Genomic DNA, 16,204 nt, shown 5'->3' with positions numbered 1-16,204 from the left:
TAAGGTGTTACAGAAAAATCCCAAAACAAACATTTTGGCCAACCCAATACGTAGTGGGGTTTTTTTTTTCTTAGACACAATGCTATTTCACACTTAAAAGACTACAGTTTAGCATAAACAGAACTTTTATATACACTAGAAAGCCAAAATATTCATATGACTCACTTTACTGCAATATTCACTGTATTGTGGTAGTCTGGAACCAAATTCTCAGTATCTCCAAGGTATGTCTGTATTTGTAAAGTATTTTCTCTGATAAAGTCTCTGAGGCATCTAGCAAGTACCAGGGATGAATTGGGTACTCAACAATGTTCACTTCCTTCTCTTTTTCCTCTTATAAAGATAGAATTATGAAAAGACACACGTGTGAGCAGAGATGAACTACCCGCCTTCGAAAGTGGATGATTCAGAGACTGGATACACCTTGTGTCTTCCCTTCTATAATTACTGCATTGATTTAAGCCAAAACCCCTCCAAATTTACTCATTATGATAATCTCATATAAAACAAATATCTGTTCTCAAATTTGGTCAAAAAATAAGGTAGTATTTCAACCCAGTATTTCAATTAATAGGGTTACCATGCATGACACTTGTATCACTGATTTTCAGAAAAGTAGACAATACGCTCATCAGTAAAGTCATAAGGAACACAGCAATCTTTCTTTGACCACTCGGGGGCATTTTTGGCTCTTTCAGTATCAGAGTCAATATTGTAAACATGCCCTGATATTTGTGCTGGGGAAGTAAAAATACATCTCGTTCGAGATAATTACATACTAACTGGTGGGCTTCCCCAGAGGGTCAGTGGTAAAGAATCTGCCTGCCAATGCAGGAGATGCAGTCTGACCCCTAGGTCAGGAAGATCCCTTGGAGCAGGAAATGGCAACCAACTCCAGTATTCTTGCTAAGAAAATCCCATGGACAGAGGAGCCTGGCAGGCTACATTCCATGGGGTCACAAAGAGTCAGATATGACCGAGTGACTGAGCACACACACGAGAACCTACTGTGTAGCCCAGGGAACACCACTCAGTACTCTGTAATGGCCTATGCAAGAAAATAACCTAAAAAACGAGTGAGAGTGTTAGTAGCTCAGCTGTACCCAACTCTTTGCAACCCCATGGACTGTAGCCCGCCAGGCTCCTCTGTCCATGGGATTCTCTGGGCAAGAATACTGGAGTAGGTAGCCATTCCCTTCTCCAGTGGATCTTCCCAACCCAGTGATGTATGTATATGTATAACTGATTGACTTTGCTATACACTTGGAACTATCAATAATACACACTGTCTGAAGACCATCTCACTCCTCCCCACATCCCTAGATGCTAGGGAGTGGCCCTATGCCATCCTACCTTCAGCTAAACTCTCATCATGCCAGCAATGAAGACAGGACTGCTCTGAAAGGGCTGAACTCCAAGGCAAATGTGCAACCTGGGTTGCCCTAAACACAGGTCATGGAATAAGGGACTTGAGAAAAACGAGAAAGGAGAAAAGCTGCCAGACCTCCTTTCCAGGTTCTGTCCTATTGGACAAAGTCATACGATTATTATCTCAGCACAATCCACACCCAACCATGAAAGCCAGTGGAAGAAAATTCAAAACAGAAAGGGGCAGTGGGAAGGGGGAACTGGAGAGAAAGAGAGAGATGGATTTCTACTGACTTCAACCCTGCAGCCCTCATCTGGCAGTCAGTGGGGAGGCACTTACCTCATCTGTAGCTTGCTCTGCAGCTCCTGCAGAATCTCTGTGGACTGTCTGTGATAATCTAAAGCGGCCTCGACAAACACAGCCAGCTGGCTGACTTGTTCTACCTGCGGCACAAGTGGAAAATGACTCCGTGGAGGCCAGAGCCTGGGTCTTGTTCAGATAGAGGAGAGACTGGCGACCCAGACCCAGCCTTTCAGGGAAGACCCCCACCCCGCCACCACCACCAACCCTGTCTGCCTCGGCTCTGGTCAATTTCGTTTCATTTCATTGCAAAGTAATAATCACACAGGTCATGGTAGAGAGCTAGATATGCTGGAGAAACATGTTCAAATCTACTTTTGATTATGAAGCTGCTTTAACTCAATAAAAAAAGTCTGTTTTTCCAATTAAGATGATATTCTCGGGAGATGTGTATGCTATAAAGCTCATGGATCTGAAAAAAGGAGAGATAAAGCTTTTCCAATGACAACTCAAGCCAACATTTAGTAAATGAATTTGCTTCCTAAGTGAAGTGTCTCTACGGGCACTTTTGAGCTAAGTCACATCAAGAAAGTAAGTAAATTAAGCTGTTTTCAGGCTTCCCAGGTGGCGCAGTGGTAAAGAATCCGCCTGTCAATGCAGGAGACACAGGAGATGCAGGTTCGATCCCTGGGTCAGGAAGATCCTCTGGAGAAGGAAATGGCAACCCACTCCAGTATTCTCGCCTGGAGAATCCCCATGGACAGAGGAGTCTGGTGGGCTACAGTCCATGGGGTCGCAAAGAGTCAAACACGACAAGCAACTGAGCAGCACACAAGCTGTTTTCAGATAAGAAAAGAAGCCAGGGAGCAGGTCGTGCCCCAGGGCAAAGATATGCCAGCCCCCTATATGTATTTATTGCCAACAGCACAAAATAATTTCCCTGAAATAAACAACCCAAAGGAATGAACTAGGAAGACTGTGGCATCTCTCTTCCCATGAACCAAGACATTCATGAAATTTGAGACTAAATTACAGTGGATGAAAAAAAATAAAATCAAAAAGTTATGTTATATAGAGAGCCCCAAAGACCTGGGGATGCAAAATTTGAGGAAGAGACGTCTCCAGTGGGGTATCAGAGCTCTGCCCGCAGCTTCCCTATTATGTCTAGGGGGCTGCAACAGAAAGGAGGGATGAATGGAGCTGATTTCCACAAGCCTCAGAGTAGGGACCACTGGGTGGAGGTGATGGGAGGGAAGGAGTTCCAAGAGTGAAAGCTAGGAACTCCAGAACCAGACAAAGCACAAACCAAAATCAATCCCGCTCTTTCCTAAACTTCCCCAAAGTGTATACCTCATCTCCTTACTTCATTTCTCAGTAACTTAGGGGAAAGTCTGCCTTCTTAGTCCCTCCTACACATTCACCCTGCAAAACCAATCATGGGCTCCTTTGCCTTCAAAGACCCAAGCTATTTTCATTTTCTATTACTGACTGTGCTTTATCTGTCTACACTTTAATTCTCCTTGCCCACGCACGCCATTTTAAACACAGGCTCACTGTTCACGTAAGATCTACATGGACTTCCGCTTGGGTCATTCTGTGATCTGTGTCTGCACAATGAAATCCCATCATATCACATTTACATAACCACACTCTGTGGCTGGAAAAGCAACAAGCCTAAGCCTGAAATTTCCAAAAACCCAATAAACAAAACAAAGACAGCCTGGCCCCTGCAAAATTCTAAGGATTTAAGTTTCACCTCTTTGACTTGTACACACACTTTTAAATAAGTCTAGCACCATAGTCTAACAGGATCACAGCAGAATCTGCTTCAGATTCCTTACAGTGCAAGAGCTGTGGCTGGTTAACAACTGCACCACACTCCTCTGTCTTTAGTAAGGTTAATTCATATATATACATACATATTTTTAAAAATAATTTTATTTATTTAGTTTTGGTTGTGCTGGGTCTTCATTGCTGCACAGGCTCTTCTCTAGTTGTAGCAAGTAAGGGCTACTCTCTAGCCGAGGTGCGTAGCCTTCTCATTGTGGTGGTTTCTCTTGTTGTGGAGCATGGGCTCAGTTGCTCCATGACATGTGAGGTCTTCACGGATCAGGGGTTGAACCCATGGCTCCTGCACTGACAGGTGGATTCTTTACCATTGAGCCACCAGAGAAGCCCAACTTTTTTTTTTGAGAGTGTTTTTTTTTTTTTTTAATGTGAACCATGTTTAAAATCTTAATTGGAGGAGCCAAGATGGCGGAGGAATAGGACGGGGAGACCACTTTCTCCCCTACAAATTCATCCAAAGAACATTTGAACGCTGAGCAAATTTTACAAAACAACTTCTGATCGCTAGCAGAGGACATCAGGCACCCAGAAAAGCAGCCCATTGTCTCTGAAGAGAGGTAGGACAAAATATAAAAGATTAAAAGGGAGTCAAAAGAGCTACGGATGGAGACCCGTCCCGGGAAGGGAGTCTTTTAATAGAGGAAGTTTCCAATCATCAGGAAACCCTCGCACTGGCGGGACTGGGGGAAGTTTTCAGCAATCTAACTGGGAGGAAAAATTAAACAAGGCCCACAGATTACGTGCCTAAAAGCAACTCCCAGCAGAAAAGTACCCCAGACGCGCGTACCCGCCAGCAACAAGCAGGGTAGGAACGGAGAGGAGTGGGAGGCATTGCTTAGGGTAAGGACCGGCCCGAAGACCCTGAGAGCAATCGGAGGGAACTTTTTTAAACTGTGGGATAGCAAGGGACAAAATTAACCGGCTGGAACACACTGTCAGCAGTTTGCAAAACAAAGGGACTGAGAAACTCCTGAGAAGAGCCGGCCCGTCCCCACTGGAGGTAGGAGGCAGGGGGGAGGGGAAAAGGGCAAACTCAGCCCCTGAGAAGCCACCTCCTCCCACACTGCAAACAGGCCCCCGGTTCCTATCTAAAGACTTCCTGAGACCCGACTGGCGGCGCGCGCTGGGGCCGCGGAGGGAAAAAGCGCGCCGTATCCGGGGAGAGTGCGCCCAAGCCTCTGGCTGCCTGAGCTGCTCGCCACGGGGGGGAAAAGGCGTACTGCACCCGGGGAGAGTACGCCCAAGCCTCTGGCTGCCTGAACCGCTCAGGCCGGGGAAGGCACAAAACACAGGCGCAACCGAATCCGTGCTTTTGTGGAGTACCCGAAAACTGGAACCGCACTCAACGCAGGGCCCGCTCCATATAGAGCAGCCGGGAGCCTGAGCAGTGTAGACGGCGAAAGCACAGACACCCGTGAGCGGGGCAAGCCCAGTGTGGCCGGAACACGGTGAGCGCTATCCACACAGAGCGGTGTCTGTCTGCAGCGCCCCGCCCTCCCCGTAGCAGGACTGAACTGAACTAGAGAACCTAAATAAGAGATCACCTCCGCCCGCCTGTGTCAGGGCGGAAATTAGACACCGAAGAGACGGCAAACAAATAAACAAAGGGAACCGCTTCAGAAAGGACCGGTGCAACAGATTAAAATCCCTGAAGGTAACACCGACTACACCGGAAGGGGCCTATAGATATCGAGAAGTGTAAGCCGGAAAGAGGAGCTGTCTGAAATTGAACTGAACCTACAATGACTGCAACAACTCCAGAGAAATTCCTAGATATATATGTATATTTTTTTTAATTAAAAAAAATTTTTTTTCTTTCCTTTTTTTTATTTTTTCTCTTTTATTTTCTTTTAAAATTCCCTATTACTCCCCCATTACTCCTCAACTTTCATTTTCATATATTTTTATGATTTTTTTAATTAGGGAAAAAAAATTTTTTTTTTTTTTTCTTGTTTTTCTCTCCTATTTCCTTTTAAAGTCCTCTAACACTCATCTATTATTCCTTAATTTTCATTTTCATTTCACTATAACCTTGCCAAAAAAAAAAGAGAGAGAGAAACCCTATTTTTAAACCAAACTTCATATACATTTCTAAATATTTTTGTTTTTGTTTTTAAATATTGTATTTCAAAGAGTCTCACCTCTACACTAGATTTTTAATCTTTGTTTTTCAGTATGTGATATAAATTTTGGACATTTAAGAATCCAATATTCAGTTCCCATTTCTATTCAGGAGTGTGGTGATTACTCTCCCACTTTTGACTCTCTGTTTTCTACCTCAGAACACCTCTATTTCCTCCTTTCCCCTTCTCTTCCCAATCCAATTCTGTGAATCTTTGTGGGTGTCTGGGCTACGGAGAACACTTTGGGAACAGATAACTGCGTAGATCTGTCTCTCTCCTCTTGAGTCCCCTTTTTCTCCTCCTGCTCACCTCTATCTCCTTCCTCCCTCTCCTATTCTTCATGTAACTTTGTGAACCTCTCTGGTTGTCTCTCACGGTGGAGAATCTTTTCGCCATTAACCTAGAAGTTTTATTATCAGTGCTGTATAGTTGGAGAAGTCTTGAGACTATTGGAAGAATAAAACTGAAATCCAGAGGCAGGAGACTTAAGCCCAAAACCTGAGAAAACCAGAAAACTCCTGACTACACAGAACATTAAGGAATAAGAGACCATCCAAAAGCCTCCATACCTACACCAAAACCAACCACCACCCAAGAGCCAATAAGCTCCAGTACAAGACATACCACGCAAATTCTTTAGCAACGCAAGAACATAGACCTGAGTGTCAACATACAGGCTCTCCAAAGTCACACCAAACACAGAGACCCATTGCAAAACTCATTACTGGACACTCCATTGCACTCCAGAGAGAAGAAATCCAATTCCACGCACCAGAACACTGACACAAGCTTCCCTAACCAGGAAACCTTGACAAACCAATCGTCCAACCCCACCCACTGGGTGAAATCTCCACAATAAAAAGGAACCACAGACCACAAGAATACAGAAAGCCCACTCCAGACACAGCAATCTAAACAAGATGAAAAGGCAGAGAAATACCCAACAAGTAAAGGAACACAAAAAAAGCCCACCAAATCAAACAAAAGAGGAGGAAATAGGGAATCTACCTGAAAAAGAATTTAGAATAATGATAATAAAAATGATCCAAAATCTTGAAAACAAAATGGAGTTACAAATAAATAGCCTGGAGAAAAAGATTGAGAAGATGCAAGAAATGTTTAACAAGGACCTAGAAGAAATTTAAAAAAAGTTAATTAAAAATTAATAATGAAATAAATGAGATCAAAAACACTCTGGAGGGAACCATGAGTAGAATAACAGAGACAGAAGATAGGATAAGTGAGTTAGAAGATAAAATGGTGGAAATAAATGAAGCAGAGAGGAAAAAAGAAAAAAGAATCCAAAGAAATGAGGACAACCTCAGGGACCTCTGGGACAATGTGAAACGCCCCAACATTCGAATCATAGGAGTCCCAGAAGAAGAAGACAAAAAGAAAGGCCATGAGAAGTTACTAGAGGAGATAATAGCTGAAAACTTCCCTAAAATGGGGGAGGAAATAGCCACCCAAGTCCAAGAAACCCAGAGAGTCCCAAACAGGATAAACCCAAGGCGAAACACCCCAAGACACATATTAATCAAATTAACAAAGATCAAACACAAAGAACAAATATTAAAAGCAGCAAGGGAGAAACAACAAATAACACACAAAGGGATTCCCATAAGGATAACAGCTGATCTATCAATAGAAACCCTTCAGGCTAGAAGGGGATGGCAGGACATACTTAGAGTAATGAAAGAGAATAACCTACAACCTAGATTACTCTACCCAGCAAGGATCTCATTCAGATATGAAGGAGAACTCAAAAGCTTTACAGACAAGCAAAAGCTGAGAGAATTCAGCACCACCAAACCAGCTCTTCAACAAATACTAAAGGATCTTCTCTAGACAAGAAACACAGAAAGGTGGTATAAACGTGAACCCTAAACAACAAAATAAATGGCAACGGGACCCATACCTATCAATAATTACCTTAAATGTAAATGGGTTGAATGCCCCAACCAAAAGACAAAGGCTGGCTGAATGGATGCAAAAGCAAGACCCCTATATATGCTGTCTACAAGAGACCCACCTCAAAACAAGGGACACATACAGACTAAAAGTGAAGGGCTGGAAAAAAATATTCCACACAAACAGAGACCAAAAGAAAGCAGGAGTCACAATACTCATATCAGATAAAATAGACTTTCAAATAAAGGCTGTGAAAAGAGACAAAGATGGACACTACATAATGATCAAAGGATCAATCCAAGAAGAAGATATAACAATTATAAATATATATGCACCCAACATAGGAGCACCACAATATGTAAGGCAAATGCTAACGAGTATGAAAGAGGAAATTAATAGTAACACAATAATAGTAGGAGACTTTAATACCCCACTCACAACTATGGATAGATCAACTAAACAGAAAATGAACAAGGAAACACAAACTTTAAAGGACACAATGGACCAGCTAGACCTAATTGACATCTATAGGACATTTCACCCCAAAACAATCAACTTCACCTTTTTCTCAAGTGCACACGGAACCTTCTCCAGAATAGATCACATCCTGGGCCATAAATCTAGTCTTGGTAAATTCAAAAAAATTGAAATCATTCCAGTCATCTTTTCTGACCACAGTGCAGTAAGATTAGATCTCAATTACAGGAAAAAAATTATTAAAAATTCAAACATATGGTGGCTAAACAACACGCTTCTGAATAACCAACAAATCATAGAAGAAATCAAAAAAGAAATCAAAATATGCATAGAAATGAATGAAAATGAAAACACAACAACCCAAAACCTATGGGACACTGTAAAAGCAGTGCTAAGGGGAAGACTCATAGCATTACAGGCCTACCTCAAGAAACAAGAAAAAAGTCAAATAAATAACCTAATTCTACACCTAAAGCAACTAGAGAAGGAAGAAATGAAGAACCCCAGGGTTAGTAGAAGGAAAGAAATCTTAAAAATTAGGGCAGAAATAAATGCAAAAGAAACTAAAGAGACCATAGCAAAAATCAACAAAGCTAAAAGCTGGTTTTTTGAAAAAATAAACAAAATTGACAAACCATTAGCAAGACTCATTAAGAAACAAAGGGAGAAGAACCAAATTAACAAAATTAGAAACAAAAATGGAGAGCTCACAACAGACAACACTGAAATACAAAGGATCATAAGAGACTACTACCAGCAGCTCTATGCCAATAAAATGGACAACTTGGAAGAAATGGACAAGTTCTTAGAGAAGTATAACTTTCCAAAACTGAACCAGGAAGAAATAGAAGATCTTAACAAAATGATCACAAGCAAGGAAATCGAAACTGTAATCAGAAATCTTCCAGCAAACAAAAGCCCAGGACCAGATGGCTTCACAGCTGAATTCTACCAAAAATCTAGAGAAGAGCTAACACCTATCTTACTCAAACTCTTCCAGAAAATTGCAGAAGAAGGTAAACTTCCAAACTCATTCTATGAGGCCACCATCACCCTAATTCCAAAACCAGACAAAGATGCCACAAAAAAAGAAAACTACAGGCCAATATCACTGATGAACAAATAGATGCAAAAATCCTTAACAAAATTCTAGCAAACAGAATCCAACAACATATTAAAAAAATCATACACCATGACCAAGTGGGCTTTATCCCAGGAATGCAAGGATTCTTTAATATCCGCAAATCAATCAATGTGATACACCACACCACCACATTAACAAATTGAAAGATAAAAACCATATGATTATCTCAATAGATGCAGAAAAAGCCTTTGACAAAATTCAACATCCATCTATGATTAAAACTCTCCAGAAAGCAGGAATAGAAGAAACATACCTCAACATAATAAAAGCTATATATGACAAACCCACAGCAAGCATTACCCTCAATGGTGAAAAATTGAAAGCATTTCCCCTAAAATCAGGAACAAGACAAGGGTGCCCACTCTCACCACTACTATTCAACATAGTTTTGGAAGTGTTGGCCACAGCAATCAGGGCAGAAAAAGTAGTAAAAGGAATCCAGATAGGAAAAGAAGAAGTGAAACTCTCTCTGTTTGCAGATGACATGATCCTCTACATAGAAAACCCTAAAGACTCTACCAGAAAATTACTAGAGCTAATCAACGAATATAGTAAAGTTGCAGGATATAAAGTTAACACACAGAAATCTCTTGCATTCCTATACACTAACAATGAGAAAATAGAAAGAGAAATTAAGGAAACAATACCATTCACCATTGCAACAAAAAGAATAAAATACTTAAGAGTATATCTACCTAAAGAAACAAAAGACTTATACATAGAAAACTATAAATCACTGATGAAAGAAATCAAAGAGGACACAAACAGATGGAGAAATGGATTGGAAGAATCAATATTGTCAAAATGGCTATACTACCCAAAGCAATCTATAGATTCAATGCAATCCCCATCAAACTACCAACGGTATTTTTCACAGAACTAGAACAAATAATTTCACAATTTGTATGGAAATATAAAAAACCTCGAATAGCCAAAGTAACCTTGAGAAAGAAGAATGGAACTGGAGGAATCCACCTGCCTGACTTCAGACTGTACTACAAAGCCACAGTCATCAAGACAGTATGGTACTGGCACAAAGACAGAAATATAGATCAATGGAACAGAATAGAAAGCCCAGAGATAAATCCACGAACCTATGGTCACCTTATCTTCGACAAAGGAGGCAAGGATATACAATGGAAAAAAGACAACGTCTTTAACAAGTGGTGCTGGGAAAACTGGTCAACCACCTGTAAAAGAATGAAACTAGAACACTTTCTAACACCATACACAAAAATAAACTCAAAATGGATTGAAGATCTAAATGTAAGACCAGAAACTATAAAACTCCTAGAGGAGAACATAGGCAAAACACTCTCCGACATAAATCACAGCAGGATCCTCTATGACCCACATCCCAGAATTTTAGAAACAAAAGCAAAAATAAACAAATGGGACCTAATGAAACTTAAAAGCTTTTGCACAACAAAGGAAACTATAAGCAAGGTGAAAAGACAGCCCTCAGATTGGGAGAAAATAATAGCAAATGAAGCAATAGACAAAGGATTAATCTCAAAAATATACAAGCAATTCCTCCAGCTCAACTCCAGAAAAATAAATGACCCAATCAAAAAATGGGCCAAAGAACTCAACAGACATTTCTCCAAGGAAGACATACAGATGGCAAAAAAACACATGAAAAGATGCTCAACATCACTCATTATCAGAGAAATGCAAATCAAAACCACAGTGAGGTACCATTACACGCCAGTCAGGATGGCTGCTATCCAAAAGTCTACAAGCAATAAATGCTGGAGAGGGTGTGGAGAAAAGGGAACCCTCTTACACTGTTGGTGGGAATGCAAATTAGTACAGCCACTATGGAAAACAGTGTGGAGATTTCTTAAAAAGCTGGAAATAGAACTGCCATATGACCCAGCAATCCCACTTCTGGGCATACACACCGAGGAAACCAGATCTGAAAGAGACACGTGCACCCCAATGTTCATCGCAGCACTGTTTATAATAGCCAGGACATGGAAGCAACCTAGATGCCCATCAGCAGACGAATGGATGAGGAAGCTGTGGTACATATACACCATGGAATATTACTCAGCCATTAAAAAGAATTCATTTGAATCAGTTCTAATGAGATGGATGAAACTGGAGCCCATTATACAGAGCGAAGTAATCCAGAAAGATAAAGACCATTATAGTATACTAACACATATATATGGAATTTAGGAAGATGGTAACAATAACCCTATATGCAAAACAGAAAAAGAGACTCAGATGTATAGAACAGACTTGTGGACTCTGTGGGAGAAGGCGAGGGTGGGATGTTTCAAGAGAACAGCATCGAAACATGTATACTATCTAGGGTGAAACAGATCAGGAGCCCAGGTTGGATGCATGAGACAAGTGCTCGGGCCTGGTGCACTGGGAAGACCCAGAGGGATCGGGTGGAGAGGGAGGTGGGAGGGGGGACCGGGATGGGGAATACATGTAAATCCATGGCTAATTCATTTCAGTGTATGACAAAAACCACTGCAATGTTGTAAAGTAATTAGCCTCCAACTAATAAAAATAAATGGAAAAAAATAAAATAAAATAAAATCTTAATTGAATTTGTTAAAATATTGTTTCCGGTGCTGCACCCGGGAGAGTGCGCCCAAGCCTCTGGCTGCCTGAACCGCTCAGGCCGGGGAAGGCACAAAACGCAGGAGCAACCGAATCTGCGCTTTTGTGGAGTACCCGAAGGCTGGAACCGCACTCAACGCAGGGCCCGCTCCATATAGAGCAGCCGGGAGCCTGAGCAGTGTAGACGGCGAAAGCACAGACACCCGTGAGCGGGGCAAGCCCAGTGTGGCCGGAACACGGTGAGCGCTATCCACACAGAGCGGTGTCTGTCTGCAGCGCCCCGCCCTCCCCGTAGCAGGACTGAACTGAACTAGAGAACCTAAATAAGAGATCACCTCCGCCCGCCTGTGTCAGGGCGGAAATTAGACACCGAAGAGACGGCAAACAAATAAACAAAGGGAACCGCTTCAGAAAGGACCGGTGCAACAGATTAAAACCCCTGAAGGTAACACCGTCTACACGGGAAGGGGCCTACAGATATCGAGAAGTGTAAGCTGGAAAGAGGAGCTATCTGAAATTGAACTGAACCTACGCTGACCGCAACAACCTCAGAGAAATTCCTAGATATATATGTACATTTTTTTTTTTAATTTAAAAAAAAAATTTTTTTTTTCTTTCCCTTTTTTTTTTTAAATTTTTTTATTTTTTCTCTTTCATTTTCTTTTATAATTCCCTATTACTCCCCCATTACTCCTCAACTTTCATTTTCATATATTTTTACGATTTTTTTATTTGGGAAAAAAAAATTTTTTTTTTCTTTTCTTTTTTTTTTCTTTTTCTTGTTTTTCTCCCCTACTTCCTTTTAGAGTCCTCTAATACTCCTCTATTATTCCTTAACTTTCATTTTCATTTCACTATAGCCACAAAAAAAAAAAAGAGAGAGAGAGAGAGAGAGAGAGTAACCCTATTTTTAAACTGAACTTCATATACAGTTCTAAATTTTTTTGTGTGTTTTTGTTTTTAAATATTGTATTTCAAAGAGTCTAACCTCTTCACTAGATTTTCAATCTTTGTTATTCTCCCTCAGAACACCTCTACTTCCTCCATTCCCCTTCTCTTCCCAATCCAACTCTGTGAATCTTTGTGGGTGTCTGGGCTACAGAGAACACTTTGGGAACAGATAACTGCGTAGATCTGTCTCTCTCCTCTTGAGTCCCCTTTTTCTCCTCCTGCTCACCTCTATCTCCTTCCTCCCTCTCCTATTCTTCATGTAACTCTGTGAACCTCTCTGGTTGTCTCTCACGGTGGAGAATCTTTTCACCATTAACCTAAAACTTTTATTATCAGTACTGTATAGTTGGAGAAGCCTTGAGACTATTAGAAGAATAAAACTGAAATCCAGAGGCAGGAGAATTGAGCCCAAATCCTGAGAAAACCAGAAAACTCCTGACCACACGGAACATTAAGGAATAAGAGACCATCCAAAAGCTCCCATACCTACACCAAAACCAACCACCACCCAAGAGCCAATAAGCTCCAGTACAAGACATACCACGCAAATTCTTTAGCAACGCAGGAACATAGACCTGAGTGTCAACATACAGGCTCTCCAAAGTCACACCAAACACAGAGACCCATCGCAAAGCTCATTACTGGACACTCCATTGCACTCCAGAGAGAAGAAATCCAATTCCACGCACCAGAACGCTGACACAAGCTTCCCTAACCAGGAAACCTTGACAAACCAATCGTCCAACCCCACCCACTGGGTGAAACCTCCACAATAAAAAGGAACCTCAAACCACAAGAATACAGAAAGCCCACTCCAGACACAGCAATCTAAACATGATGAAAAGGCAGAGAAATACCCAACACCTAAAGGAACATGAAAAAAGCCCACCAAGTCAAACAAAAGAGGAGGAAATAGGGAATCTACCTGAAAAAGAATTTAGAATAATGATAATAAAAATGATCCAAAATCTTGAAAACAAAATGGAGTTACAAATAAATAGCCTGGAGACAAAGATTGAGAAGATGCAAGAAATGTTTAACAAGGACCTAGAAGAAATAAAAAAAAATCAATTAAAAATTAATAATGAAATAAATGAGATCAAAAACACTCTGGAGGGAACCATGAGTAGAATAACAGAGACAGAAGATAGGATAAGTGAGTTAGAAGATAAAATGGTGGAAATAAATGAAGCAGAGAGGAAAAAAGAAAAAAGAATAAAAAAAAATGAGGACAACCTCAGGGACCTCTGGGACTATGTGAAACGCCCCAACATTCGAATCATAGGAGTCCCAGAAGAAGAAGACAAAAAGAAAGGCCATGAGAAGATACTCGAGGAGATAATTGCTGAAAACTTCCCTAAAATGGGGAAGGAAATGGCCAACCAAGTTCAAGAAACCCAGAGAGTCCCAAACAGGATAAACCCAAGGCGAAACACCCCAAGACACATATTAATCAAATTAACAAAGATCAAACACAAAGAACAAATATTAAAAGCAGCAAGGGAGAAACAACAAATAACACACAAAGGGATTCCCATAAGGATAACAGCTGATCTATCAATAGAAACCCTTCAGGCCAGAAGGGAATGGCAGGACATACTTAAAGTAATGAAAGAGAATAACCTACAACCTAGATTACTCTACCCAGCAAGGATCTCATTCAGATATGAAGGAGAACTCAAAAGCTTTACAGACAAGCAAAAGCTGAGAGAATTCAACACCACCAAACCAGCTCTTCAACAAATACTAAAGGATCTTCTCTAGACAGGAAACGCAGAAAGGTGGTATAAAAGTGAACCCCAAACAACAAAATAAATGGCAACAGGACCATACCTATCAATAATTACCTTAAATGTAAATGGGTTGAATGCCCCAACCAAAAGACAAAGGCTGGCTGAATGGATACAAAAGCAAGACCCCTATATATGCTGTCTACAAGAGACCCACCTCAAAGCAAGGGACACATACAGACTAAAAGTGAAGGGCTGGAAAAAAATATTCCACGCAAACGGAGACCAAAAGAAAGCAGGAGTCGCAATACTCATATCAGATAAAATAGACTTTCAAATTAAGTCTGTGAAAAGAGACAAAGATGGACACTACATAATGATCAAAGGATCAATCCAAGAAGAAGATATAACAATCATAAATATATATGCACCCAACATAGGAGCACCGCAATATGTAAGGCAAACGCTAACGAGTATGAAAGAGGAAATTAATAGTAACACAATAATAGTAGGAGACTTTAATACCCCACTCACAACTATGGATAGATCAACTAAACAGAAAATGAACAAGGAAACACAAACTTTAACGGACACAATGGACCAGCTAGACCTAATTGACATCTATAGGATGTTTCACCCCAAAACAATCAACTTCACCTTTTTCTCAAGTGCACACGGAACCTTCTCCAGAATAGATCACATCCTGGGCCATAAATCTAGTCTTAGTAAATTCAAAAAGATTGAAATCATTCCAGTCATCTTTTCTGACCACAGTGCAGTAAGATTAGATCTCAATTACAGGAAAAAAATTATTAAAAATTCAAACACATGGAGGCTAAACAACACGCTTCTGAATAACCAACAAATCATAGAAGAAATCAAAAAAGAAAAATATTGTTTCTGTTTTATGATTTTTTTTTTGTAGCCACAAGGCATGTACGATCCTAGTTCCCTGACCAGGGATTGAACCTGCACCATCTGCATTGGAAGGTAGTCTTAACCACTGGACCACCAGGGAAGTCCCCAAAGTCACTTTCTAGGGGCATGTGACTAAGCAGAAGCAAAACCAAAACCATATAACAGGTCTTTCACTATTTGTTGGATGTGCTTTCTTTCTATTAGTGCAATACTTCCTAGATGTCTTCTTCCATATATCACAAGTCCCTTGATATGTCAATAAAATAATAGTTATAAATTCCCTGACAGCTTAGCAGGTAAAGAAACCACCTGCCATACAGGAGACACAGGAGACTCAAGTGACTCAGGTTCGATTCCTGGGTCAAGAAGATCCCCTGGAGGAGGAAATGGCAACCCACTTCAGTATTCTTGCCTGGAAAATCCCATGGATAGAGGAGTCTGACAGGCTACAGTCCAAAGGGTCGCAAAAAGTTGGACACAACTGAGCACATACTCATTCATTCAATAGTAATAATAGTGGTGTGGAAGAGTTCTATGATCAAGTAACTTTGAGAAACTGCCTTGTGTATTCTCTCTCTCTTAGAGATTAATTTTTCATATATTCATATAATGAGTCTGAAAAGCCTTCTGATAAAGAAAACCTGTTTAGTTTTGGTTAACCCAGGGTTTCCCAAATTTATTTGACTGTGGAGACATTATTGACAAAACACAAACTGCATCCTGTGGAATAAATTTTGGGAAGCTCAACTCTAGATCAATGAAAAGCACCCAGGAATCTGGAATCTAGTCAGTTCACTTGTCCTGGGAGCCCATGGACAGAGGGAGGGTTCCCAGGCTGGGCATTTGTATCAAG

At 40.8% G+C, this 16,204-nt stretch overlaps 1 protein-coding gene across 8 annotated transcripts in view; it reads right to left on the bottom strand.

The window, feature by feature from the left end:
- Nucleotides 1–16,204, bottom strand: part of SH3GL3 (SH3 domain containing GRB2 like 3, endophilin A3) — a 115,299-nt gene that overhangs the window by 27,594 nt on the left and 71,501 nt on the right. For all 8 annotated transcript variants that reach the window (XM_070478270.1, XM_070478271.1, XM_070478272.1 and 5 more), the window contains one exon: nucleotides 1,709–1,812. In XM_070478270.1, the coding sequence (XP_070334371.1) occupies nucleotides 1,709–1,812 (104 nt within the window). The remainder of the gene's footprint in view (nucleotides 1–1,708; nucleotides 1,813–16,204) is intronic.

This window comes from Odocoileus virginianus, chromosome 16 (assembly GCF_023699985.2).
Source record: "Odocoileus virginianus isolate 20LAN1187 ecotype Illinois chromosome 16, Ovbor_1.2, whole genome shotgun sequence".
Taxonomy (NCBI): domain Eukaryota; kingdom Metazoa; phylum Chordata; class Mammalia; order Artiodactyla; family Cervidae; genus Odocoileus; species Odocoileus virginianus.
This window is presented reverse-complemented; position numbering and strand designations above follow the sequence as displayed.